The sequence below is a fragment of the Pelobates fuscus genome, chromosome 7 (assembly GCF_036172605.1).
Source record: "Pelobates fuscus isolate aPelFus1 chromosome 7, aPelFus1.pri, whole genome shotgun sequence".
Classification (NCBI taxonomy): domain Eukaryota; kingdom Metazoa; phylum Chordata; class Amphibia; order Anura; family Pelobatidae; genus Pelobates; species Pelobates fuscus.
The window spans coordinates 114217903-114244885 of record NC_086323.1 but is presented as its reverse complement, the minus strand read 5'-3'; the positions used below and the strand labels follow the sequence as shown (position 1 = coordinate 114244885).

Sequence of the window (26983 nt, the reverse complement as noted above, 5' to 3'; positions counted from 1 at the left end):
TAAGGATTGCATGATTGTGTGATTGTGTGTGTGTGTAAGGATTGCATGATTGTGTGTGTGTGTGCACGGGGTGCATTGTGTGTTCTGTGTGTGTAAGGGTGGCATGATTGTGTGAGTGTGTGATGGATGTCAATCTCTCTCCCTCGTCACTCTTTCTCCCCCCCCTCCCTCCCTGTTTCTTTCTCCCCCCCTCCCTCCCTGTTTCTTTCTCCCCCCCTCCCTGTTTCTTTCTCCCCCCCTCCCTCCCTGTTTCTTTCTCCCCCTCCCTCCCTGTTTCTTTCTCCCCCCCCTGTTTCTTTCTCCCCCCTCCCTGTTTCTTTCTCCCCCCCTCCCTGTTTCTTTCTCCCCCCCTCCCTGTTTCTTTCTCCCCCCCCTGTTTCTTTCTCCCCCTCCCTGTTTCTTTCTCCCCCCTCCCTGTTTCTTTCTCCCCCCCTCCCTGTTTCTTTCTCCCCCCTCCCTGTTTCTTTCTCCCCCCCTCCCTGTTTCTTTCTCCCCCCCTGTTTCTTTCTCCCCCCCTGTTTCTTTCTCCCCCCTCCCTCCCTGTTTCTTTCTCCGCCCCCTCCCTCCCTGTTTCTTTCTCCCCCCTCCCTCCCTGTTTCTTTCTCCCCCCCTCCCTGTTTCTTCCCCCCCCTCCCTCCCTGTTTCTTTCTCCCCCCTCCCTGTTTCTTTCTCCCCCCCTCCCTCCCTCCCTGTTTCTTTCTCCCCCCCTCCCTCCCTCCCTCCCTGTTTCTTTCTCCCCCCTCCCTGTTTCTTTCTCCCCCCCCTCCTCCCTCCCTGTTTCTTTCTCCCCCCTCCCTCCCTGTTTCTTTATCTCCCCCTCCCTCCCTGTTTCTTTATCCCCCCTCCCTCCCTGTTTCTTTATCCCCCCCTCCATCCCTGTTTCTTTATCCCCCCTCCCTCCCTGTTTCTTTATCCCCCCTCCCTCCCTGTTTCTTTATCCCCCCTCCCCTCCCTGTTTCTTTATCCCCCACTCCCCTCCCTGTTTCTTTATCCCCCCTCCCTCCATGTTTCTTTATCCCCCCTCCCTCCCTGTTTCTTTACCCCCTCCCTCCCTGTTTCTTTATCCCCCCCTCCTTCCCTGTTTCTTTATCCCCCCTCCCTCCCTGTTTCTTTATCCCCCCTCCCTCCCTGTTTCTTTATCCCCCCTCCCTCCCTGTTTCTTTACCCCCCTCCCTCCCTGTTTCTTTATCCCCCCCTCCCTCCCTGTTTCTTTCCCCCTCCCCTACCTGTGTTAGCGTGGCCGAGCTCTGTACTGTCCGCGGGTACAGGGAGCTTTTGTTTCCTGTACCCGGCAGACTAACAGGAAGTGCACACTCAGTGTTCACTTCCTGTTAGTCCGGCCGGGTACAGGAGACAGATGCTCCCTGTACCGGCGGACTATACCGCGCTCGGCCACGCTACATTGAGGGAGTGACAGGAGGGAGCGCTGAGCGCTTCCCTCCTGTCAGCCCCTCTCCTCTGGCTGCGCCCGGGCGGTGAGCCCTCATGGACGCACCAGCCCGGGCAGAGCTGCAGCCGCCTGAGGCTCTCTGCAGAGCGCTCGGGTGGCTGCAGCAAAAGGGGGGCCGGCGGAGCTGGGGGGGATTTCCCCATTACCTGTCCCCCCCGCATGATTTGCTGGGGGGGATGCATCCCCCCCATCCCCCGAGGTTCCTACGCCCATGCCAGGGAGGAAGCCAGCAATCCCCCTTTACCTGCCTAGCAGGGAGGGGTTTATTCCCACTGCTACAGCTGATTATCTGCAGCTGAGCAGTGGGTTGGAGAAAGTCCAAAAAACCCTGGCCTGGATCTATGTCTCCCAACCCCTAAACTGTGGAATGGAGCATTGGCCCACCCTGCTCTCCAAATGCTCAACTCCAGGGGCCCATAACTAAACTTGGCTTTGTGTTGCCTACAACACAAACTAAACATGCTCCCCCTGGGGTTAAATGGCCTCTCTGCCTTCACTTTATCACATGACCCTTTGGTTGCAATGGTTATATAGTCTTTTTCTCTTTATTGATATATATTCAATGGGTTACCCCCTATTGCAGAGCCTCTGGGTAAGTTTTATACCATTGGCTCTTTTAGTTATATATTTTCATTATATGGTGCTTAGGTTATCCCTTTAACTGACTGATTTGGTGATGCTTGTATTGTAAGTAAAACCCTACTCAGGAGTAAATATTTACTTGTGTGACAGCCTGAAATTAAAAAAATATATATTTTATTGAATTTTTGCTAGTTGTTTTACACAATACAGTTAGCTCTGTGAATGTGCTAAAATATTATTTAATGTGACACAAAAGTTTATAAAACAAACACAAACAGGAGGCATTTGGCAGATGTATATGTATTCAGCCTTCATGTAGGTACTTGGTAGAATCCACTTTAGCTGATATTACAGCTGTTAGTATTTATGGGTACGGCTACTGGCTTCGCACATCAGGATCATCTTATTCCTGACAATTCTTCTTGGCAAATTTGCACACATTCTGTCAAGTTGTATGGGGCTTTTGGTTACCAGCTTATCTTTCCACAGGTTCTCAGTTTGATTAAACTCCCTTTTTCTTGCAGTGAGAATGAGAGTATGAAAAAAATAAAGGAAACAAATGGATGCCATGTCGTTCAACAGGTCATTCAACTGATTTACGGGCTGAGAGTGCTCTTAGCAAAAAAAAAAAAAAAAAAAAAACCAGCATCTATATTGGCATCTAGTTCTCCTGCGCAGAGAATACCAGATTTAGCGAGGGTGCCAGGCTGGACCCAGGTAAGTGTGAAACCCTGCTAATATGATTAGACAGATTTTGCTGGGACAGTGTCTGGGCACTCCTGGCTCCATAACTACTACAGCGGGCTGCAGAGGCAATGGTGATCAAAGTTCGTTAACATAGGTATGAAAAAGAGAAACAATAATCACTTTTCTGCAACATAATATTGTAACAAATTGCTCATTACATTAATAATGTTATTGTATATAGAGCACTGTATGGAAATATCCAAGTAATGTCTTCTATAAGTGATCTCTGTGAATTGCTGTCATAATCAGCAAGTACTGAACACTAAGTGCAGTGTTTTTTCATTGTAGTTCTAAAGCCCTTGAATTGATGTAGCCATGACTGGGTCCAAAACAACAGTATAGCCTTCATCCCCTCTGATGCTGGCGCTGGTCCAAGGAGAGGTATGCTGATTATATGATGCATAGCCCAAAACACGTGTAGCAAGTACAGTTACAATTGCAAGTTGGATCAACAGTAGTCATTAAGTGGGAGACAGCACTGGATAAACGTTGCAGAAACTAGACGGGCTTAGCTATACTCTGTGATAAAATAAATATATATAAAATTAGACAATCACAATGCAGCAGAAGATTGCCTTGAACTAACAAATACAAGTCTTCAAAAATGTACATTTTTGTATTCTAAAACCACTAGGATCAGGATTATTTACTTTTGTCTGCAGTTAATTTTTCCACGTTAATGCTTGCTTGTTAATGATGACTTTGTGGTTTTATTTTTTTACAAGCCTATTTCATACATATGAGCAGAAGATGAGTCAGTAAGGGTTTCTTATATATTTTAAAAAGAACATTTTATTTACTTATATTTTTTATGCTACTGCTATCAGCCCTATCAGTTTCATTTATTATGTCTAATGAATGGAGCAAATGCTGAGTGTTGAACTATATTGATATTCCCGGTTATCTATAAAATGCAATTAAAGGGACACTATAGTCACCAGAACAACTACAGCTTATGGAATTTGTTCTCGTGAGTAGAATCATTACCTTCAGGCTTTTTGCTGTAAACACTGTCTTTTCAGAGAAAATACATTACAGCCTAGTGATAACTCCACTGGCCACTCCTTAGATGGCTGCTAGAGTTGCATCCTTGGGCAGTGCTGCAGAGTAAGCAGCACAGCCATTCAGTATCTCCACCCTCTGCAAACAGGAGCTGCAGACTTGAATACGAGTAAGATTTTACTATATTTAGGAAGGCAAAAGGGGGCCAAGGGTGCTAGATGGATGTTTTAACACTATAGGGTCAGGAATACATGTTTGTGTTCCCTTACACTATAGTGCTCCTTTAAAGTATAGGTATTATTGTCTCTTGTCTTCACATCAGCCAACCTGCAGGATCATTGGCGAATGGTGAAAATACAGAAGCATAATGTAATTATGCAGTAAGTTTAGTGTGTGCTGGAGATTGCAATGATGACATTGTACACCAAACACTGGTCTGATGTTATAATAAAGAGAGTAGCAGTAGTAAAAGAGCAGTAAATCTATAGTTGAGATAAATGAAAGACATCATCGTGATAATATTCCAGTAAGTGGTTAAAAGACAACTGCCATCAAACTTTCACTTTTCATTTATTACATTTAATGAAATTTTATTATAATTTAAATAAAGTATATTGATTTTTTTTTATATATATAATTTTTTCTAGAAAACTTCACATGTGTGCTGCTGAAATGTATATGTGGGAACCTGCAGGAACAGCAGGCAAGCTAGGTTGAGCTGCAGTTGGTCAGATAACAATTGCATCTGACCGAACATGTGTGCTCATCCAGATAAAAATGTGATATTTCTTGGATAAATTTAAATATAGCAATATACATCATTTTAAAATAATCATTACATTTCATTAAATGTGATCAACTTTAAAAAAAAAAAAAGAGAGAGACGTGAAAATTTGCTGACCGTTGTTCTATAATGAAACACATATATGATTATATAATTTGCGGTACTGAAATTGTACAGAGTGAAATAAACATTTGAAATGAAAAATACAAATCATCATTCCTCCCCTCCCCCTACTCCCCAAATTATTTAGCTATTAATAGCAGCTATGTATGAATATCCTTGGTTCAGCTTGAAAAGGCTTGAACTGTGGATGGCATGAACATTACTTCCTAGACCTAGATCCTTACTGTTAAATAAACATGTTCAATAAATGTCAAGCATAAAATTTGAAAATCACTTTAGTAAATAAACCATTTAGTGTGAAAGCTCCCATTCGCCTAAATAAAATCTCCAGTAGGAGATGTAAGCTGGACTTTGCTGCAACATAGGGTCTTACACACCTGTAATCTAAGGTATCTCATTGTAACCGTTCATTCTATCGTTGTTTTCTGTGGCTTGAGGATTAAAGGTATCTTGGTGCCCAAGTATGGTGTACTGGAAGTTTTCCAAATTGTAAAATGTGTTCAAAGTCTTGGCGTCCTGGTAAAAGAGGGGGCAATACTTTGGTAGCAGATAGAATACAACAATCATTGCAGTTTTGTTCAGCCTGTTATGTGGGTATTATTGTTGAAAAGAAACTAGATTTAAATATATACATACAAATAAATAGAGCCAAAGACATTGAAACATAGTTTATGTTAAAGGATTATTCCAAGCACCATGACCACTTCAGTGACAACTTCAGTGATCTGAAGTGATTATGGTGCTTGGAGTCTATATATGTAGCGTTTCAGTTACACCATCACTTTTAAAAAATCTTCATCATCGAGAAGTGAAAATATATTAAAGTTACAATAATAAATGTTGCCTAAAGAGCTTGTGATATGACATAGAGTTGGACTGTCACACTGACCTGTGGTTTTTCAGAAGATATGCCTTCAGAAAGAATAACTTCAATTTTTGGCACTAAGGAGAGACAAAATCGCAGAATGTTATAAAAACATCTCAGTTGTTGTTTATTCATTAGTCCGTAAAATTATGATTTTTCATGTACATGTAAAGCAGAGAAAAGTTAAAGGGCCTTGTTGCGTGGGTGGATGTAGATTTTGGCCTAAGGAAGAGAGATAAACAGTTATTTAAAGGAATTAACAGCTGGGAGTGGCAAGCGTGGGAGAGGAGGAGTAGAGCAGACTAGCCATTTGATGTAAACAATTAAAAATTTTCCACCAAAATTCTATCAGCCAGATTATTAACCCTTTGAGGACCAAGGGACGTATTTGTCCCATGTTTTTAATTGCCTGTATCATCTGATTAAGAACTTAAAATACTTTTTTTTTTTTTGGTTTGAGTCAAAATATTAGTTCTTATCAAGGCAAAATGCTACTTTGCCTGTGTAGCTAAAAATCTTTGCACCGGCCCTGGATTTGAGTAAGGATGTGGCCAAGGGATGGGGCTGTTCTGAGAAATTTTAGGTGACTTACATACAATAATAACAAAGTATTTAACCAGGAAAGGTACATTCAGATTACTCTGGTTTCCAAGTACGTACTGGGGATGTTACGTTTTCCCAACATCCAGGGGATGTTACTATTTCCCAATTTAATGGTACTCATTCTATCTGCCTCGGAAGGATGAAGGGCTCAGTCAACCCTGCCTGGATTTGAATCTGTGACCCCTCAAGGGTTGCTATTGATGAAGCATTAGCCCACTGAGCCATCTCACCATCTACAATTATTGTAACAGACATGCAATTTAGAACAAGAACAATGTATCTGCAGGTTTTAATGATTTAAGACTTGAAAGCAACATTCTTTGCTTAGCTAGCAGTTGATTTGTACCTTTTTATTTGCTAAACTACTTATGCCAAAACATGCAAAGTTTCCTGAGATAACATATTTTGAGTGCCAGTCAGTAGCTACATGAAGACATTTTTTTTATTTGCCAAAATGCAAGTTTCAAGTCTTGTTTTTTCCTGTAACACGTTCAAAAATTCCATCCTGAAGAGTCCCCAGACAGTGTGACAGACACATTATTAAAGGACTGTAAGGCCATGTTAGTCCATTTCTATCCATGCATATTCTGCATGGTGATACAGTGTCAACCAGTGCTTACACCTGCTGGGTTGACAAGCCCTCTTCTGGCAGTGCCACCCACTACAAGTAAGCACTTAATACACATTATGTCAAAGCCATGTCCTCCCTGCATCCTCATTCCCTTTATTCTTCACTATTCTGCTACTGAATTTTCTTGTTTTCATTGTGCACTTTTACTATAGCCTTATGATAGTATCATTTTTATGTTACACTACTTACATTGTGCTTGCTTCCTGTCTATTCATGTGATCTGCATCTGCTTTTGGCTTTGCAAAATACACCAAGATCCTGTTTATTGCTAAGAAGAGTACGTTATGCACACAGGGTTATTTCCTAAAAGAATACATTGTCAGGAATCCAAAACTAATACAAGGTGATTTTTTTTTCATAATTTTTTTCAAAATAACGGAACTGAAAATTAAGCTGCCTCAGAGAATGTTTGCAGTTCAGTTTTTGTGGCATATCATTTGAAATTCACATTAAATTCCTAGTAATTCACATTTTAGTGGATGACTATGACTGTGTGCACACTTCATTTGAATAGACTTTATATTGAATTAATTAAATTACCGTGAGTTTTAAAGTCATTCCAGGTAACTGGAGTCCTGTGAAGAATTAAAGAGACAAATTATTGAAAAAAAAAAAAGTACCGGTAATATAGATAGTAAATTCTGGAAAATTGAGAAAAATGCTAAATACTGTAAGGAAAGAAAAAATAAAACTCACACTTCTTCAAAGGAATCAAAAGCTGTAAAAGAGAGAAACAAAATGTTAGAAACAAAATTAGTAAGGCTAATGTGTAAGTAAACAAAGCTGGAGGTGAATGACAGGGTTATATGAGCTGGGAGGGCTTTGGTATGCATACTTAAATACTGTGCTTATATAAATTCAATCGTATAATACAGATAGGGTAAATAATCAAAGTGTCATTCAAAACACTATAATAACATTGGAACAACTGACCCAAAAGTTAAGATACAAATAACAGAAACGCCCTGGGAGGGATAAAAGAAACAGTGTGCAAGAGAATGCTTAGAACGACAACAGCTCAAATAGCTTGCCATTTAGTGGGCCCCCATTAAGTTCTGTACTGGCTTTAGCTCATCCTGTGCCATTACAGAGAGAATCTAAAACAATGGTGCCCAAAAGGTAGACCCCCAGATGTTTTAAAACTACAACTTGATGCCTTGTCATTCTAGGTGCAAAGCATTATGGGAGATCTACTTTTTGGGCACTCCTGATCTAAACAATTAGCATATCAGACTGAAAACACCCAAGAGGTGGTACAAATTCAAAATGCAGGCTGGCTCCCTCTGCACAACCCTAGATGATCGTTTCAGCCTTGTTGGGCGTAGGACCTACAGCTGTTTTATCTTTTATACGTATTTTACTTTGGATTTTTATACTTGAATAAAAGCTGCTAAAAGCACACCTTTCACCTGGAGTCCAGTTCTTTGCCTTGGAGTGGACGTATCCAGTAAGGGCTTGGAGCCTCCACTTTGGAACGAGTTATCTACTTACCTCTCGTGAGTGCATTATGTTGTAGCACTGTATTCATTTTGTAAACTGTGTTACACTACATATTGTTTATTTTTATTCAAGATACTTACAGCTGTATCCCATTTTTTGTGTATACATATTGGTTGTCATGGGGTTACTACTTGGGAAGTAATCCAAGGGAAGCTGTCTATTATTAGATAAGTATAATTAAAATGTATCTTATATTTGTAACCACCCCAGAATCACACTCTGAGGTGGAATTTGTATTGCATTTTAGTTTTGTATTTTCCACTTTGAAGGTGGCACATTGTTGTACGTTTTGAATACCTACACCTTGTATGCTTTATGTATGTGTTTTGGTGTTTAGGGGTACACCATTTAGTAGAATACAATTTTTGGGTTATTCACTAAAGAAGGCCTATTGGGGAACTTAGCAGCACATTGTAAATGTATAGCCAAAATACTTTGACCTTAAATTTGTAATTCCTTTGTTAATTAACTATATTATAATAATTAACTGCACAGTGAATGATTAAATATATTTATCCTTTTTTGGTAAGAAAAGAGTATATCTTGAAATCATGACAATACCATATTTATTATTTATTAAGTTATTCTATATCTCTAATCAGGGTTCTCCAAACTCTCCCTCTGCATATGTTGCTGAAATACAACTCCCATGATTCTTTGAATGAAATATACAGCCAGAGAATCATAGGAGATGTAGTTCAACAACATCTAAAGGACCAGAGTTTGAAGAAGCCTGCACTAAAGGAATACCTTCTCCTGTGGTCTTGTGTCTTGATATAGTCATAACTTTCATTATTATACAGTTAGTGGTATGGAATTCCATGTACTGCTACAGCAGATTATCAAACATAGTCGCTAACAGGTTTATTCAATAAAGAGCAAATTGAAAATAAGTTTGCTAAATTGTCAGACATATCAGTCTAAACTAATCAAAGTGGATCCTGCCTATTAATCCAGCCTAGTGCACTCAATCCATTTAACTATAAGATTCTATAGACGTTATTAGTCTAGGGCAGAGTTAGAAAACCTTCAGCACTCCCAATGTCATGGACTAATCTACCATAATGCTCTTACAGCCATAGCGCTGGTAAAGGATCAAGAGATATGTAGTCCACAGTAACTGATTGCCAAATGTTGCCCATCCCTTCTCTAGTGTTTACTAATTTTGTGGTGGTAAATCAATAAATGAGCTTGACGTACCTATGTGTGGCCAGAGATTGGTAACTTTACACAGCTGGGAGTGTGTCATGTTGCGGGGGAGCTGGTTGAGATTAACTAAAGATTTAGTCATTCATATATATGTATTTTACATTCCCTTGCAGGCCACACATCCTGATCCTAAGTGTTTCCCAATTGTCATGAAAAGTCACCACTTTTGGACCTACATGGTGGCCTGACTGGCTATAAGTTTCTCTTCTGCATTGCTTGGACATACAACAATAAAGCTCTATTTAACTTTAGTCTTTTTTCAATCTAGACAAACTATGGGCCTCCAGATGTTGCAGAACTACAACTCCATTGATTCTCTAGCTATCTTTTTCATGCAAATAATTATGGGAGTTGTAGTGTGGCAACATCTGGAGGGTAAGAGTTTGTAGAATCCTGGTCTAGACAACTATTTAACTATATAACAATAAAATACATTTTGCCATTTCAATATTATGGTTTTCTTTATGTTAAATGTCGGTAATTCAATTATAATTTAGTTGATTTTATATTTTAGACCATAATAGCCAAACTAAGAGCTGACTTGGACAATATTTTCAATTCAGATATTTTCGCCAAAATTTGAAATTCACTTTGAATTCCTGGCATGTCAAACTTTAATATATATTCTCAGTAGCAAATAGAGACAGTCAGGGTTATTCATTAGCTAAATGAAGAAATATTTCTCAAAAAAATCAATTACTAGCCGACTACTGCACATTTGGCTATACACTATTGTACATTAAAATTATAGATAATTATTATTACCTTGAGTTTTAAATTCAACACAGGCATTTGAACTCCTGCAGAGAAACATAAAAACAAGGGATATAAAAAATAAAAATCATTGAAATTTGCAGAGATTAGAGAAAAACTATTGGGAACAACGTAGAACTTACTCTTTTTTAGTGGATGCAGAGGCTATGGTAAAGAGAAATTATAGATAAGATTAGTAAATTTAGCTAAATGTAGGAAATCAATCACTGCAACTTAAAATCATCTAAATCATAACTAAAAACTTAGCTGATTTTCGTTTGGGTAAATTAGACAGAAGGTTTTACCCACTAAACACTAAAATGCAGTGAACTGAAAACTAGACTTATGCACAGCAGAAAAAGTCTGTTGGTTTGTTTCAGTCAATACTGGATTCGTCAATTTTGCTTTTTCAGTTCGGACAAATTTCGTACATGTGATCGTTTTGGGAAAATCAATTTAGATGAACGAAAAGGGTGGACAAGTATAATGCAAAATATATATATATATATATATATATATATATATTACAATATAAATATTATAGGCACTTTTTTTTTTTTACATTTGGTTGATCAAGTGAGCAGAAGTAACCAACAGAAGGAAAAAGAGAAGGAGTAAAGAAATTCTTATATATTTATATACCAATATTATATATTTGTTAAATATATAATATATAAATATGGATTTATTGTACTTCTTTTTCTTCCCCTCTCTGGTCACTTCTCACATGATCCATGAATAAAATGAACATTTAGCAGCTGTCCCCCAACCATCAATCATTTTTTTCTTATCGTTCTTATTTTTTTGCTCTTATATTGGTAGTACTACTAATACTTTTTATTGTTGCCTGCTTTGTTTCTAATACTGGTAGTTTTGCTTTAGTGCATTGATACACCACTTTCTTTCGACTGGAAAACTGTTTAAACAAGGCCCTCAAAATATGTTCACCCATGGAACCTCTTTAGAATGGGCTATGCTTTATTAATCAGAATTGCTAGAATTTCAGTTACACACCTTTTCTAATGCAGATCAAATAAAAGGCAGCTAAACTTAATAAGATGAGGGTTCCACCTACAACGCTGAGAGGGATGACAAGTTCGTTTTGTTTAACCGTTATCTCTTTGGCTTCTGAAAGAGAAAAAGTGATCAGGGATCCTAAACTATACCGAAAATTATTTCTGTCAGTTAACATAATTTGAATGAGAGCAAAGGATCGACAGTATCACTTTCAAATGAGATACATCAGTACAACAGAGACACTACTGCTAGGTTCCTAACACATCAGAGAATGTATGAATTGTTTGTGTTCTACTGAACTTTATTTTGACATATTTTTCCAGGCCACTAGACTAGACATATGCTTGGAAATAATTTTCAATCCATCATTTGTTCTTTCTTTTCGATCTGTAGTCAGTCTGAAATGTGTACACATGTCTATTCAGATCGTCTAAAAGTGTGTACAAATTTTCATTTGTTTGCCGTATTTCAGAAAAACATTAATCCCACTATGCCTCCACTCACCACGCCATACGTAGGGGCATGTCTGCAAAACAGCATTCACCCAGTGACTGCTCACTGTCATAAAAAAAACTGTACATTCGCTAGTAACATACACCTCTGCTGGACAGACGACCTTCAGCATTACAGATGCTATTGAATACATCTCCCCCCATAGGAAATGTAGTCCACAACATCTGGAGTTCCGAAGGTTGCCTACCCCTGCTCTGGACACACACTCACAGACATACCCACAGGTATACACAATGGACAACAAATAATCACACATACAGGGTTCTTCACTAAAGTGAAAATTGTCAGTTAGCAAAGTGGATTAAAATTGAAGGCCTGAATAGCTAAACTAAAAGCTGACTCGGAAAATGTTTCTATTTTGGTCTTAATATTTTATTAAATTCCTATTTATTTCTTTAATACATATTTTAAGGAAAGTGGTAGTTGATTTTATATTGTTGTTTTTTTAATAATTATTATTTTGTTTGCATAGAAATTATCATTTCACCTGTCACATGGAGGAATGTCCCATGTCCATGTCCTGATATCACCTGACTCTGAAGCAATGATACTTCACATATATAAACTCCAGTATCTGACATCTCAACTCTATGAAGGACGATATTCGCTAACTTCTTGTTAAGAAAATCTTCTGCTTGCACTCTGGAAACTCTGCCCTTGAAAAATTCTGCAGTGTTTGCAACCACGTCCCCATGCAGTTTATGTCTGTACCATGTGAACCAGCCATTAGTTGATTCGTTCAAGTTAGTGATGGTGTAGGTACATTCCAGGACCACTATGCTGCCCGCCGTGGTGCTCATAGAAGGAATCTGGAATACATGGATAACCTGTGAATGTAAACCTAAGACACACAAAAAAAAGTCAGGAAATTTGCAGATAACCTCTCCATATGTAATTACAGTGCAGGAAATGAGTTAATAGTATCAGTAATAGTATTATTATTAGAAAGTATATGTTTTCTAAAAACATGTAACAATATTCAGTGTTGTACTAAGAGGGCTGCAGTGGGTGGTGAAAGGCTGCAGGGGATGCAGAGCACACACCCCCATTCCAGATTAGGCAACGGCCTAATGGAACATTGCTCGCAGTGTGGTGCTCAACATTTTTATGCTCTGTGCCTGTACTTGTGGTGCTGGCACAGAGAGAGGTGCGGGGACCGTTATTCTCAGTTGTACATGACATAATCCCAGCCCGGCAACAGTTCAGAGCATCAGGAAACTGAGAAATCAGTGCACAGAGACTAATACCAACATTACCCCCTGGTTTCACTCCAGATATCCCTGTCAAGGTACAAACACGGTGGTCAGGTGGACCTTAGTGTTAAAAAATATATTCTTTATTAGTATGTATTAAAATAGAAATTAAGTGTGTAATTATGACTGTGCACTGGGAGAGGGGCCAAATTAACCCCCCCTCCCTCCCACCCCCTGGGTACCATGTAATATGGCACTGAATTATAAGAAATACACAGTCAAGCCATGATTCCAATTGACACTGTCACTGTTAGTTTTCCTGTTAGAACCGTACCACGATCCATTAAATAAGGACAGCCCTTAGTATATGAGAAAAAAGATAGTTATTCAGTTATTCTGTCCATGAAAGGGCTCATTTGGGAACGGGAAGTAGTTGTCCCTAGGCCAATCTACTAAACAGGACAAGGGCTATAGTGATTATTGTTCATTAGTGATGTCGCGAACATAACATTTTCGGTTCGCGAACGCCGAACGCGAACTTCCGCAAATGTTCGCGAATGGGCGAACCGGGCGAACCGCCATAGACTTCAATGGGCAGGCGAATTTTAAAACCCACAGGGACTCTTTCTGGCCACAATAGTGATGGAAAAGTTGTTTCAAGGGGACTAACACCTGGACTGTGGCATGCCGGAGGGGGGTCCATGGCAAAACTCCCATGGAAAATTACATAGTTGATGCAGAGTCTGGTTTTAATCCATAAAGGGCATAAATCACCTAACATTCCTAAATTGTTTGGAATAACGTGCTTTAAAACATCAGGTATGATGTTGTATCGATCAGGTAGTGTAAGGGTTACGCCCGCTTCACAGTGACAGACCAAACTCCCAATTTAACGCACCGCAAACAACCGCAAACAGTCCATTTGCACAACCGCAAACTCCCCATTTGCACAAGGTTGGATACCAAGCTAGCCATGTCCCGTTCCTTGGCCTCACTGATGTCATTGAAGGTCTCTTCCTCCATCCAGCCACGTACAACACCAAGGGTCCCCGAAAGGTGACAACAAGCCCCTTGGGACGCCTGCTGTGGGCAAATTTGGGGCACTGCACGTGTAATCTAATGTGCCACCAGATAGGAGTGGTGTGTTAAGTAGTCCCCCTCATCAGGCCTCTTTTAGTCGAATGTATCGCCAACTGTCAGTCCCTTCGGGATCCATCTCTCATTCATCTTAATAAAGGTGAGATAATCTAGACTTTTTTGACCTAGGCGACTTCTCTTCTCAGTGACAATACCTCCTGCTGCACTGAAGGTCCTTTCTGACAGGACACTTGAAGCGGGGCAGGCCAGAAGTTCTATCGCAAATTGGGATAGCTCAGGCCACAGGTCAAGCCTGCACACCCAGTAGTCAAGGGGTTCATTGCTTCTCAGAGTATCGATATCTGCAGTTAAGGCAAGGTAGTCTGGTACCTGTCGGTCAAGTCGTTCTCTGAGGGTGGACCCCGAAGGGCTGTGGCGATGCGTAGGACTTAAAAAGCTCTGCATGTCCTCCATCAACAACACGTCTGTAAAGCGTCCTGTCCTTGCCGGCGTAGTCGTGGAAGGAGGAAGATTACTTTCACCTCTTCCCCTGTTAGATTCCCTTTGTGCTGTGACATCACCCTTATACGCTGTGTAAAGCATACTTTTTAATTGATTTTGGAACTGCTGCATGCTTTCCAACTTGCGGTAATTCGGTAACATTTCAGGTACTTTCTGCTTATACCGGGGGTCTAGTAGCATGAACACCCAGTACAGGTCGTTCTCCTTCAGCCTTTTTATACGAGGGTCCCTCAACAGTCACGACAGCATGAAAGACCCCATTTGCACAAAGTTGGATGCCGAGCTACTCATGTCACGTTCCTCGTCCTCAGTGATCTCACTGAAGGTATGTTCTTCCCCCCAGCCACGTACAACACCACGGGTACCAGATAGGTGACAACGGGCACCCTGGGATGCCTGTTGTGGTTGGTCTTCCTCCTCCTCCTCAAAGCCACATTCCTCCTCTGACTCCTCTTCCTCACAATCCTCTTCCAGCGTTGCCGCAGGTCCAGCAAGCGATGGTGATAAGGCTGTTTCTGGTGGTCATGGTGACCACAACTCTTCCTCTTCATCATCACGCTCATCTACGGCCTTATCCAGCACTCTTCGCAGGGCACGCTCCAGGAAGAAAACAAATGGTATGATGTCGCTGATGGTGCCTTCGGTGCGACTGACTAGTTTTGTCACCTCCTCAAAAGGACACATGAGCCTACAGGCATTGCGCATGAGCGTCCAGTAACGTGGCAAAAAAATTCCCAGCTCCGCAGAGGATGTCCTAGCACCCCGGTCATACAAATACTCGTTAACGGCTTTTTCTTGTTGGAGCAGGCGGTCAAACATTAGGAGTGTTGAATTCCAACGTGTCGGGCTGTGTCGCAAATCAAGCGCCTCACTGGCATGTTGTTTCGCCGCTGGATATCTGAAAAGTGCGCCATGGCCGTGTAGGAACACCTGAAATGGCCACACACCTTCCTGGCCTGCTTCAGGACGTCCTGTAAGCCTGGGTACTTAAGCACAAAGCGTTGTACGATCAGATTACACACATGTGCCATGCACGGCACATGTGTCAACTTGCCCAAATTCAATGCCGCCAACAAATTTCTTCCGTTGTCACAAACCACTTTGCCGATCTCCAGTTGGTGCGGAGTCAGCCACTGATCCACCTGTGCGTTCAGGGCGGACAGGAGTGCTGGTCCGGTGTGACTCTCTGCTTTCAGGCAAGTCAACCCCAAGAGGGCGTGACACTGTCGTATCCGGGATGTGGAATAGTACCTGGGGAGCTGGGGGAGGTGCCGTTGATGTGGAGCAAAACACAGCAGCAGAAGAGGACTCAGCCAAGGAGGTTATGGAAGAGGATGGAGTAGGAGGAGTAGAGGAGGTGGCAGCAAGCCTGCCTGCAAGTTGTGGCGGTGTTACCAACTCCTCTGCAGAGCCACGCATTCCATGCTTGGCAGCCATCAGCAGGTTTACCCAATGCGCAGTGTAGGTGATATACCTGCCCTGACCATGCTTTGCAGAACAGGTATCAGTGGTCAGATGGACCCTTGCCCCAACACTGTGTGCCAGACATGCCATTACTTCCTTTTGCACAATCGAGTACAGGTTGGGGATTGCCTTTTGTGCAAAGAAATTTCGGCCGGGTACCTTCCACTGCGGTGTCCCAATAGCTAAAAAAAATTTGAACGCCTCAGACTCCACCAGCTTGCATGGTAAAAGCTGGCGGGCTAAGAGTTCAGTCAAGCCAGCTGTCAGACGCCAGGCAAGGGGGTGACTTTGTGACATTGGCTTCTTACGCTTAAACATGTCCTTGACAGACACCTGATTGTGGGCAGATGAGCAGGAACTGCTCAAGGCGAGAGACGGAGTGGCGGATGGTTGAGAGGGAGCAAGGAGGACAGCAGTGGTTGACGTGGCTGAAGATGCTGGACCAGGAGGAGGATGGCGGCTTTGAGTTTGTGTGCTGCTTGTACTCATGTGTTGATCCCATAGGCGTTTGTGATGTGCGATCATGTGCCTCCTCAAAGCAGTTGTACCTAGGTGGGTGTTGGACTTCCCACGACTCAGTTTCTTTTGCCACAGGTTGCAAATGGCATTGCTGTTGTCAGAGGCAGACACACAAAAAAAATGCCACACTGCTGAACTCTGCAATGACGGCATCATCATCACACCGTACATCCATGTGTGTAACGCTGCCTGACTGAGACATATCCCTATTATCTACATCCTCTGGCAATAATGCTTGCGCATCACTCATTTCTACCAACTGATGTGTAAATAACTCCTCTGACATACCAAGTGAAGCGGCTGTGGTGCTAGTGTTGGTGGTGGCGGCAGGCGGGCGAGTGGTAACGTGAGAGGTGCCCGAAGCTAAGCTGGAGGAGGATGGTGCGTCAAGGTTCCGAGCGGAAGCTGTAGAAGATTGGGTGTCCTGTGTTAGCCAGTCAACTATGTCCTCAGAACTTTTCGAGTTCAGGGTACGTGGCCTCTGAACACTGGGCATTATTCTAGGGCCAAAGGGAATCACAGCACCACGACCATGATGGCCCCTGCGGGGTGGCCTGCCTCTGCCTTTCATTTTTTTGATTAGTGGTACTAGCGTGCAAGCTACTGTGACAACAGATATGAGTGGCACTGTGCACTGGCAGAAGTTGGCAGAGAAGATGCTGTAGGCCTGACACACACGCTTGCAGACAACTAACTGCTATTCAATCTATTACAGTCAAAATTGTATTTTTTTTTTAAATGTACACTACTGTTACACCAGATATGAGTTGCACTGGTGTGACACTGTGCCGTGGCAGGCCCTGAAACGCACACGTGTGAAGGAAACTGACTGCTATTATTTCACAGTCAAATTTCTAGTTTTTTTTTTTAAATGTACACTACTGTTACACCAGATATGAGTTGCACTGGTATGACACTGTGCCCTGGCAGGCCCTGAAACGCACACGCGTGAAAGAAACTGACTGCTATTATATTACAGTCAAAAAAGTTTTGTTTGTTTTTTAACTGCAAGCTATTGTGACACCAGTGAGTTAGTGGTGGCACTGGGCAGGCCCTGAAACGCACACGCGTGAAGGAAACTGACTGCTATTATATTACAGTCAAAAAAGTTTTGTTTGTTTTTTAAATGCAAGCTATTGTGACACCAGTGAGTGAGTGGTGGCACTGGGCAGGCCCTGAAACGCACACGCATGAAGGAAACTGACTGCTATTATATTACAGTCAAAAAAGTTTTGCTTTTTTTAACTGCAAGCTATTGTGACACCAGTGAGTGAGTGGTGGCAATGTGCAGGCCCTGAAACGCACACGTGTGAAGGAAACTGACTGCTATTATATTACAGTCAAAAAAGTTTTTGTTTTTTTAAATACAAGCTATTGTGACACCAGTAAGTGAGTGGTGGCACTGGGCAGGCCCTGAAACGCACACTCATGAAGGAAACCGACTGCTATTATATTACAGTCAAAAAAGTTTTGCTTTTTTTAACTGCAAGCTATTGTGACACCAGTGAGTGTGTGGTGGCAATGTACAGGCCCTGAAACGCACACGTGTGAAGGAAACTGACTGCTATTATATTACAGTCCAAAAAGTTTTTTTTGTTTTTTTTTAAATGCAAGCTGTTGTGACACCAGTGAGTGAGTGGTGGCACTGGGCAGGCCCTGAAACGCACACGCATGAAGGAAACTGACTGCTCTTATATTACAGTCAAAAAAGTTTTTTGGGTTTTTTTAAATGCAAGCTATTGTGACACCAGTGAGTGAGTGGTGGCACTGGGCAGGCCCTGAAACACACACGTGTGAAGGAAACTGACTGCTATTATAGTACAGTCAAAAAGTGTTGTTTTTTTAAATGCAAGCTATTGTGACACCAGTGAGTGAGTGGTGGCACTGGGAAGGCCCTGAAACGCACACGTGTGAAGGAAACTGACTGCTATTAAATTACAGTCAAAAAAGTTTTTTGCTTTTTTTAACTGCAAGCTATTGTGACACCAGTGAGTGAGTGGTGGCAATGTGCAGGCCCTGAAACGCACACGTGTGAAGGAAACTGACTGCTATTATATTACAGTCAAAAACGTGTTGTTTTATTTAAATGCAAGCTATTGTGACACCAGTGAGTGAGTGGTGGCACTGGGCAGGCCCTGAAACGCACACGTGTGCAGGAAACTGGCTGCTATTATATTACAGTCAAAAAAGTTTTGCTTTTTTTAACTGCAAGCTATTGTGACACCAGTGAGTGAGTGGTGGCAATGTACAGGCCCTGAAACGCACACGTGTGAAGGAAACTGACTGCTATTATATTACAGTCCAAAAAGTTTTTTGTTTTTTTTTAAATGCAAGCTGTTGTGACATCAGTGAGTGAATGGTGGCACTGGGCAGGCCCTGAAACGCACACGTGTGAAGGAAACTGACTGCTATTATATTACAGTCAAAAAAGTTTTGTTTTTTTTAAATGCAAGCTATTGTGACACCAGTGAGTGCGTGGTGGCACTGGGCAGGCCCTGAAACGCACACGCATGAAGGAAACTAACTGCTCTTATATTACAGTCAAAAAAGTTTTTTTGGTTTTTTTAAATGCAAGCTATTGTGACATCAGTGAGTGAATGGTGGCACTGGGCAGGCCCTGAAATGCACACGTGTGAAGGAATCTGACTGCTATTATATTACAGTCAAAAAAGTGTTGTTTTTTTAAATGCAAGCTATTGTGACACCAGTGAGTGAGTGGTGGCACTGGGAAGGCCCTGAAACGCACACGTGTGAAGGAAACTGACTGCTATTAAATTACAGTCAAAAAAGTTTTTTGTTTTTTTTAAATGCAAGCTGTTGTGACACCAGTGAGTGAGTGAGTGGTGGCACTGGGCAGGCCCTGAAACACACACGTGTGAAGGAAACTGACTGCTATTATATTACAGTCCAAAAAGTTTTGTTTTTTTTAAATGCAAGCTGTTGTGACATCAGTGAGTGAATGGTGGCACTGGGCAGGCCCTGAAACGCACACGTGTGAAGGAAACTGACTGCTATTATATTACAGTCAAAAAAGTTTTGTTTTTTTTAAATGCAAGCTATTGTGACACCAGTGAGTGAGTGGTGGCACTGGGCAGGCCCTGAAACGCACACGTGTGAAGGAAACTGACTGCTATTATATTACAGTCAAAAAAGTTTTGTTTTTTTAAATGCAAGCTATTGTGACACCAGTGAGTGAGTGGTGGCACTGGGCAGGCCCTGAAATGCACACGCATGAACGAAACTGACTGCTCTTATATTACAGTCAAAAAAGTTTTTTTGGTTTTTTTAAATGCAAGCTATTGTGACACCAGTGAGTGAGTGGTGGCACTGGGCAGGCCCTGAAACACACACGTGTGAAGGAAACTGACTGCTATTATATTACAGTCAAAAAAGTTTTTTGTTTTTTTTAAATGCAAGCTATTGTGACACCAGTGAGTGAGTGGTGGCACTGGGCAGGCCCTGAAACGCACACGTGTGAAAAGTGTGAAAAGAGCCAAAAGCTCTAGTAAGAAGCTGTTGAGAAGATAATGATTAAGATGAATATGTCTACCTTCCAATTCCCTCTCCATTGCCACTATTTATTTACAAAGACCCCAAAAGTGACATGGCAGCCTTAAAGAGCTGCCCAGTAAGGTAAACTGTGACAAACTGCCATTGCCACTGGGCATTGGAGAGGACTGATCGCTAGCCTCCTGCCCTGCGACTATGGCCCTGGGATGTATTGCCCTTTAAGAATTACATTTGGGCATAATGGATTTTTGAATGCTGTTCCTGGCCCTTTAAATGCTTTGGAGCAGGGTTACTACTTTTAAACTGGCACTTCGAATGCAGTCGAAGTGCCGAAGTCGTCGAAGTGGCTGCCATTTGACAAACGAACACGTGGCGGCGACCATTTTAACTTATTCGAACGCGGTCAGCGGTGTGTGCAGCCAAATCTATGGAACTGTTTGCGGCTACCCAATTGCACGAACACCGCTGCCCCGTACCTTCTTCGACACCGCGGCTGGAGAATTAGTCCTGTTCGAAGATTCGAATGCTCGTTCAAATGGGACTTAGTCATTTTCTCGGTGCAAAATAGACCGACCACACAGCCCAAATCCATGGAACTGTTTTGGGCATGAAAATGTGCTTGCGGTCGGTCATAAAGGACTTATACCTATCTCCCGAACGGCTGAACAGATTTGAATGATTTTGGGTATGTTTGTATTTGGAATGTGCTGATTAATAATATGTAACTGTTATTAATATTGGATGTATGGTTTTAGAGTTATGAAAGTTGGGTAAAAAGTATGTTTAAACTGTACGTATAATTGGTTACCTCTCAGACGAAGGGGAGGGAATCTGTGGGATGTAACCATTGTGTGATTGGGTAATGTATAATTGTATGTGGGCATCTCCCTTGCAGGGGAGAATTGCATAAAAGCAGAGTGTGTGCCATTAAACCAGAATTCTTCTTGACCCTCAACACGTAGTCTTGTCTCGTGCTTGGAGGGTACAGCTATATTCACAATGGGGATTGCTGTGCGCTGCATATTCCCTTGAGCTTTAATAACTTAGCTTTTTTGAGAGCTTGATCCTGTTACGCTCTCCTTGGAGGAGAGGTCTTTCCCACATGGTCCTGAATGCTGGAGGTTCATACAGGGTGGAAGGAAAACGGTGCAGCTCCAGTTAAGCTACGGCGGTTGTGGAGTCTGCGGTGGTTGTGGTGTCGTCTGCAGTGCTTGGAGTCCTCAGGACGCGCTAGGAGCATCCGTCAACGGAAGGTGTCCGTTACATAAACATTCAAACTGAATGCTCCCTTTAGAACCCAGAGAGTTCCAAAGCATGTTTACAACCACTGGGAATTAAGGTAATATTGTATGGGACCCTTGAAATGTTTTTATAGTTACACTTTTTTTCTAGTTATTTGCTGGCTGAATAAACAGCTGCATGGAAATAATAGCAAAACAATGACAAACACAATGCCACTGTGGTTTAGGCTTCTCTTATGGCAGAGCTTCTTTCAAGAAATCAATTGTTAAAGTGTACTGGACATGGTACACAATTTGGGCTTACATTCACCAATGAATACATTTTTATTTACTGCCTCAATGTTTTGCCTTTTCCTTCACCTGTCAGTTCTAGATATGTATGTCGGATACATATAGTGTCTAAACAGAGGACTGGATTACAGGAAGAGTAAGAGAACCCTCTTATGCCTAGATACCTGGATCCCTAGCTCCCTGTCACTGTACTGTTCCCCCAGCAAGTGGTTCACATGTTTACAAACCTGGCCATCAGGAAGATCAGGCATATCCCTAGTTGGCTGCAATGGCCATGGGCCAGGGCCGATCAGCCAGTACATTCAAATGCTGAACTCTGTGGTAGCATGGGGCCTGCACCATCAGTAAGTATAGACCTCTAAATTTGGTCACTTATAACAATACCACAGCATTGCTCTGATGCTTAATTCTGGAAAGAGCAACACTAGTAGCTACAGCCACTAATAATATTGACTGCTCTGCCCACTGTACATCTAGAGATCAGCAAGTATAAAGGTAAGTGTGGAGGGGGGACAAACTTAACTTTTTTCTTATTAAAGGGAACCTTTAGTCACCAAAACAACTTTAGTTTAATGAAACAGTTTTGGTGTATAGATCATGCCTCTGAATTTTCACTGCCCAATTCTCTGCCATTTAGATGAAATCACATTTGCTTCTGTCCATGCAGCCTCAGCCACACCTCTCTTGGCTGTGATTGGCAGAGCCTGCATGAAAACAAAATGTTCATTTTCAATCAGATATTAACTTACTTTAGATATTTTTATCCAGGGCCGGACTGGCCCACCGGGATACCGGGAAATTTCCCGGTGGGCCGTCGGCACCTGGGGCCGGGCAGACACCTGGGTCTGCTGGCGGCCGCTGGGGCAGGTCTGCTGGCGGCCGCTGGGGCAGGTCTGCTGGGGGAGGTCTGCTGCTGGCGGCCGCTGGGGGACTTGTACTGGCGGCCGCTGGGGGAGCTGCGTGCCTGCGCTGGCTCTGCTCTCCCAGCGTGCAGCTGAATGAGACCGGTGCCGGAATATGACGTCATATTCCAGCACCGGTCTCATTCAGCAGCGCGCGAGGGCAGGAGAGCAGAGCCAGCGCAGCTCCCCCAGCGGCCGCCAGTACAAGTCCCCCAGCGCCCGCCAGCAGCAGACCTCCCCCAGCGGCCGCCAGTACAAGTCCCCCAGCGGCCGCCAGCAGCAGACCTCCCCCAGCAGACCTGCCCCAGCGGCTGCCAGCAGACCTGCCCCAGCGGCCGCCAGTACAAGTCCCCCAGCGGCCGCCAGCAGACCTCCCCCAGCAAACCTGCCCCAGCGGCCGCCAGCAGACCTGCCCCAGCGGCCTCCTGCACTGCACGACCCCCTGGCAGGTAGGAGTAATGTGTTTGTGTGTGTGTTTCTGTCTGTCTGTGTTATGTTGTCTGTCTGTATGGTGTGTGTGTCTGTGTCATGGGGTGTGTGTCTGTCTGTGTTATGGTGTCTGTCTGTATGGTGTGTGTGTGTGTGTGTGTGTTTGTCTGTGTCATGGTGTGTGTGTCTGTGTCATGTCTGTCTGTATGGTGTGTGTGTGTGTGTCTGTCTGTGTCATGGTGTGTGTGTCATGGTATATGTGTGTCTGTCTGTGTCATGGTGTCTGTCTGTATGATGTGTGTGTGTGTGTCTCTGTCATGGGGTGTGTGTCATGGTATATGTGTGTTTCTGTGTCTGTCATGCTGTATATGTGTGTTTAAAAATAGTGTTTTTACTCACCTTTTTTTTTCCCCACGCAGTGAGCTGGTCTCCCCTCGACTGGCCCTGCCTCTATGGCTGAGATCATCAAGCTTGATGATCTCAGCCAATCCAATGCTTTGCCATTGGATTGGCTGCAAAACGTTACACCAATCAGCCTCTCCTCATAGAGATTCATTGAATCAATGTATCTCTATGGGGAATGTTCAGCACCTGCAGAGTGTGGAGGCCCTGAATGTAGGTGCACTGACACAGGAAGCACCTCTAGTGACCGTCTGAGTGACTGTCACTAGCGGTGTCACTTTGAAGCAATGTAAACATTGCCTTTTCTCTGAAAAGTCAGTGTTTACGTTAAAAAGCCTGTAGGGACATGCATATATATATTACTCAATCATCTGTCATGGCAAGACATAGCCTTACATGTTACACGCGACAATATATGGCGCAATGACTTATGGGGCTGGCATAAATTTTTTATCCAGGGCTGCTTTGTATCCCCAGTCCGGCCCTGTTTTTATCTCCTGCTCTATGAACTGAACTTTAACCACATATATGTTGCTCTTGAAAGGTCTAGCAAGCTATGAACAGTGCAGGAGATAACACATTTTAAATTTAACAGACTGTGCAATAAAATAAGTGTAATAATTAGATCTCACTTTACAGGAAGTACTTAAGAAGGCTGTGCACATTACATGTAGGGAGGTGTGACTAGAGCTACATAAACAAAGCAATTTATCTCCTAAATGGCAGAGAATTGAGTAGTGCGATGGCAGATTCATGATCTATACACCAAAACGTCTTTATTAAGCTAACATTGTTTTGGTGGCTATACTGTCCCTTTAAGTTCAGAGTATTTTTTTATACTTTCCCTTTCCACGCACTTAACAAAGAGCCGCCAACCAAACAAACACTACATGGCAAACAGTCTCTGTTCGCACAAACTCTACGTGACAAACATCCGCCATCCACATAAACACTACATGAAAAATAGCCTTTATACACACACCACATGACAAGCAGCCTTTATCCACACACTACATGACAAACAGCCCCTATCCACACAAACATTACATGAAAAAAGACCCTAACCACACACTCTATGACAATCAGTACCCTATCCACACTCACTCTACATGACAAACAGCATGTTTCCAAACACATTTCAAGGAGAACAGTCCCTATCCATACACATATGACTACACAAATGCTTCATTACATCAACCCCTTTCCATACAGTGCATAACACATAGTATTTATCCACAAATATTTGATGACAAACAGCCACTATCCACACTTACTACATGACAACCACTCTCCACAAAACACTTAATGAAAAACAGGCCCTATCCACACACTACATGGCAAACAGCCACTAACCACAAAAACACATACTACATGACAAACAGCCCCTCTCCACACACATGCTACATGACAAACAGTCCTTATCCACTCACATAACATAACAAAAAGCCCCTCTCCACAATCACTCTACATGACAAACAGACTCTACCCACACATGTGCACACACGACATGACAAACAGCCCATATCCACACACTACATGACAAACAGCCTCTACCCACACATTACACGACAAACAGCTTCTATCAGCACACACACTACATGACAAGCAGCCCCTTTTCACACGCACAACCTTATAAAAAGCACCTATCAGCACACACACTATGTGACAAATAACCACTATTCAAATATTAGATGCCAAACAGTCACTATCCACACACATACTACATGACAAGCAGACCCTCTCCACACTTTCATAAAGATTGAACTGTATACATAGTACTACCTTCTCTCTTCTGAGAGAAAAAATGTGTAAACACTAATGAACAGGTTTTGCCAAATTATTTTACATATACCAGATAACAGTTGAAGAATGGGTCATTGAGGTCATTAAATATTAAAGAATAAATCACCAAGCTTATTCCATGCATTTAATTTGAGTCACAATCAAAGAAGTTTAGAAACCACTGATTTAGTGAAAACTCACATCGGAAGTTCCTTTTTGCAGTTGCATGGTAAATGGAAGAAATTAAAATAGTTTAAGCAATATAGTACATATATTTAACATTTGTTGTTTTAAGCAACTTAACATGGACTTGCCTTCAAATCTTCACACTTGCTATGAAAGGCATTTATACCAATAATAGTCTATTATGATAGAAAGATAATATTAATCATAGTGAACTGAGCCTTCAATTTGCATTCCCTATGAACATTTGGTAGGGCTGTTCAGATTTGAAATCCACCTTACCACATTGCCACACCTTCTACAGTATCAAGTTTCGCTGTGCATGGCACATTGCAAGCCACATCAATGTTTTCGCTGAATGCTCTGACATTCACCCAAAATCAAAATCATGCTCAAAAGTCACCTTTCATTTTTTGCCTAAATATTTTAACTCATTGTTAGATTAGCCTTTACCAACAAAAGTAAGAATACAATTAAACTTTTAATTTATTTTAATACAACATACTTACCTTGCAGTGCCCCCAGTATAACCAACAGTCTTATGCCTTCCATAATGTTACTGCAATTATATAATTGAAGGAAAAAACAGATGACCATCTCATGAGTGGGTCTGCACTCTACTTCCACATGTTATAAGGAGCAGGGGAACAGAAACCCCATGGCAGAAGTTAGAGTTTAGATTTATTAACAGAGTACCAGTAATAAGAAATACAGAAACTTCTGCTTTCTGAAGAATATTGGAGAACTAAATATAACCTAAATTAAAGTGCATATACAAATAATCAAAAGATGGGCCAGAGAAAAGCTCTTCTTAGCTTTGATTTTGATATGCTTAAAGGGTCACTATAGGCACCCAGACCACTTTAGCTCATTGAAGTGGTCTGGATGCAGTGTTCCTCTCCTCTTAACCCTGCAATGGTAATCATTGCAGTTTCTGAGATACCACAATAATTACCTTGCAGGATTAAGACTGCCTCTAGTGGTTGTCAATCAGACAACCACTAGAGGCACTTCCTGGTGGGTAGACAACTTTTGATCTTCGGAGTGGGTGGAGCATCGACCCAACGCTGAGGAATATTGGCATGGGTACTGTCAGGGTACCTCTCTGAGAGAGGTAGAGACTTAGAAGTGTATCCGTCCAGAAGGGCTGTTTCCTCCGTCCCTCGCGGTCCTTCCGGTCATTTACACGCCGGCCGCGAGGGATCCACTTCCTTTTGTAACACGACGCCCAGCAGTCGACGTCATGACGCCAACCCGGACCGACCTGTCACTCAATTGTCTGGAAACTAATCAGGACTCGTCGGAGGCGTGTCTACTCTCCTGAGCCAGGGTATTTAACAGTGCTTCTTCCATTTGCTCATTGCCCTGTCGTGGTTCTAGCCTGTCTAGTCACTCAGTGCTCTTGTATTCCAGTTATCCTTTTGGTTCCGACCCGGCTTGTTTGTATTACTCTGCTTATCTCTGTTACCCTTTGACTCGGCTTGTCCCTCGCTTACCTGTCTTCTCGTTCCCTCGACCTCGGCTTGCCTTTGACCATTCTCTCTATCTCCGTACGTTAGTCCGGCCATTCTAAGGTCCGGTATACGTACCTTTCTACTGTCTGTACTCTGCGTGTTGGATCCCTGTCCCGATCCTGACAGGTACCAGGTAAGTACAGTAAAGGTTCTGATAGAGTATATGATAGGGAGA

At 42.4% G+C, this 26983-nt stretch overlaps 1 protein-coding gene across 1 annotated transcript; it reads right to left on the bottom strand.

Moving 5' to 3' along the window:
* Positions 1-7479: 7479 nt before the first annotated feature.
* On the bottom strand, positions 7480-25882 carry NCR3 (natural cytotoxicity triggering receptor 3). Its single transcript, XM_063428105.1, has 6 exons — positions 25804-25882; positions 12267-12620; positions 11264-11377; positions 10393-10414; positions 10262-10296; positions 7480-7505 (listed from the first exon to the last, which is right to left on the bottom strand). The coding sequence occupies exons 1-6, from the start codon at positions 25844-25846 to the stop codon at positions 7480-7482; spliced, it is 594 nt and encodes a 197-aa protein (XP_063284175.1). The 5' UTR covers positions 25847-25882.
* Between the last annotated feature and the right edge of the window lie 1101 nt (positions 25883-26983).

What these genes read in the sequence shown, in the direction of transcription:
- NCR3 (XM_063428105.1), bottom strand. Translation starts at nt 25,846, where the DNA reads ATGGAAGGCATAAGACTGTTGGTTATACTGGGGGCACTGCAAG. An exon ending in TATACTGGGGGCACTGCAAG is followed by an intron (nt 12,621 to 25,803) that starts GTAAGTATGTTG and finishes TGTGTGTCTTAG; the next exon opens with GTTTACATTCACAGGTTATC. An exon ending in TTTGATCTGCATTAGAAAAG is followed by an intron (nt 10,415 to 11,263) that starts GTGTGTAACTGA and finishes TCTTTACCATAG; the next exon opens with CCTCTGCATCCACTAAAAAA.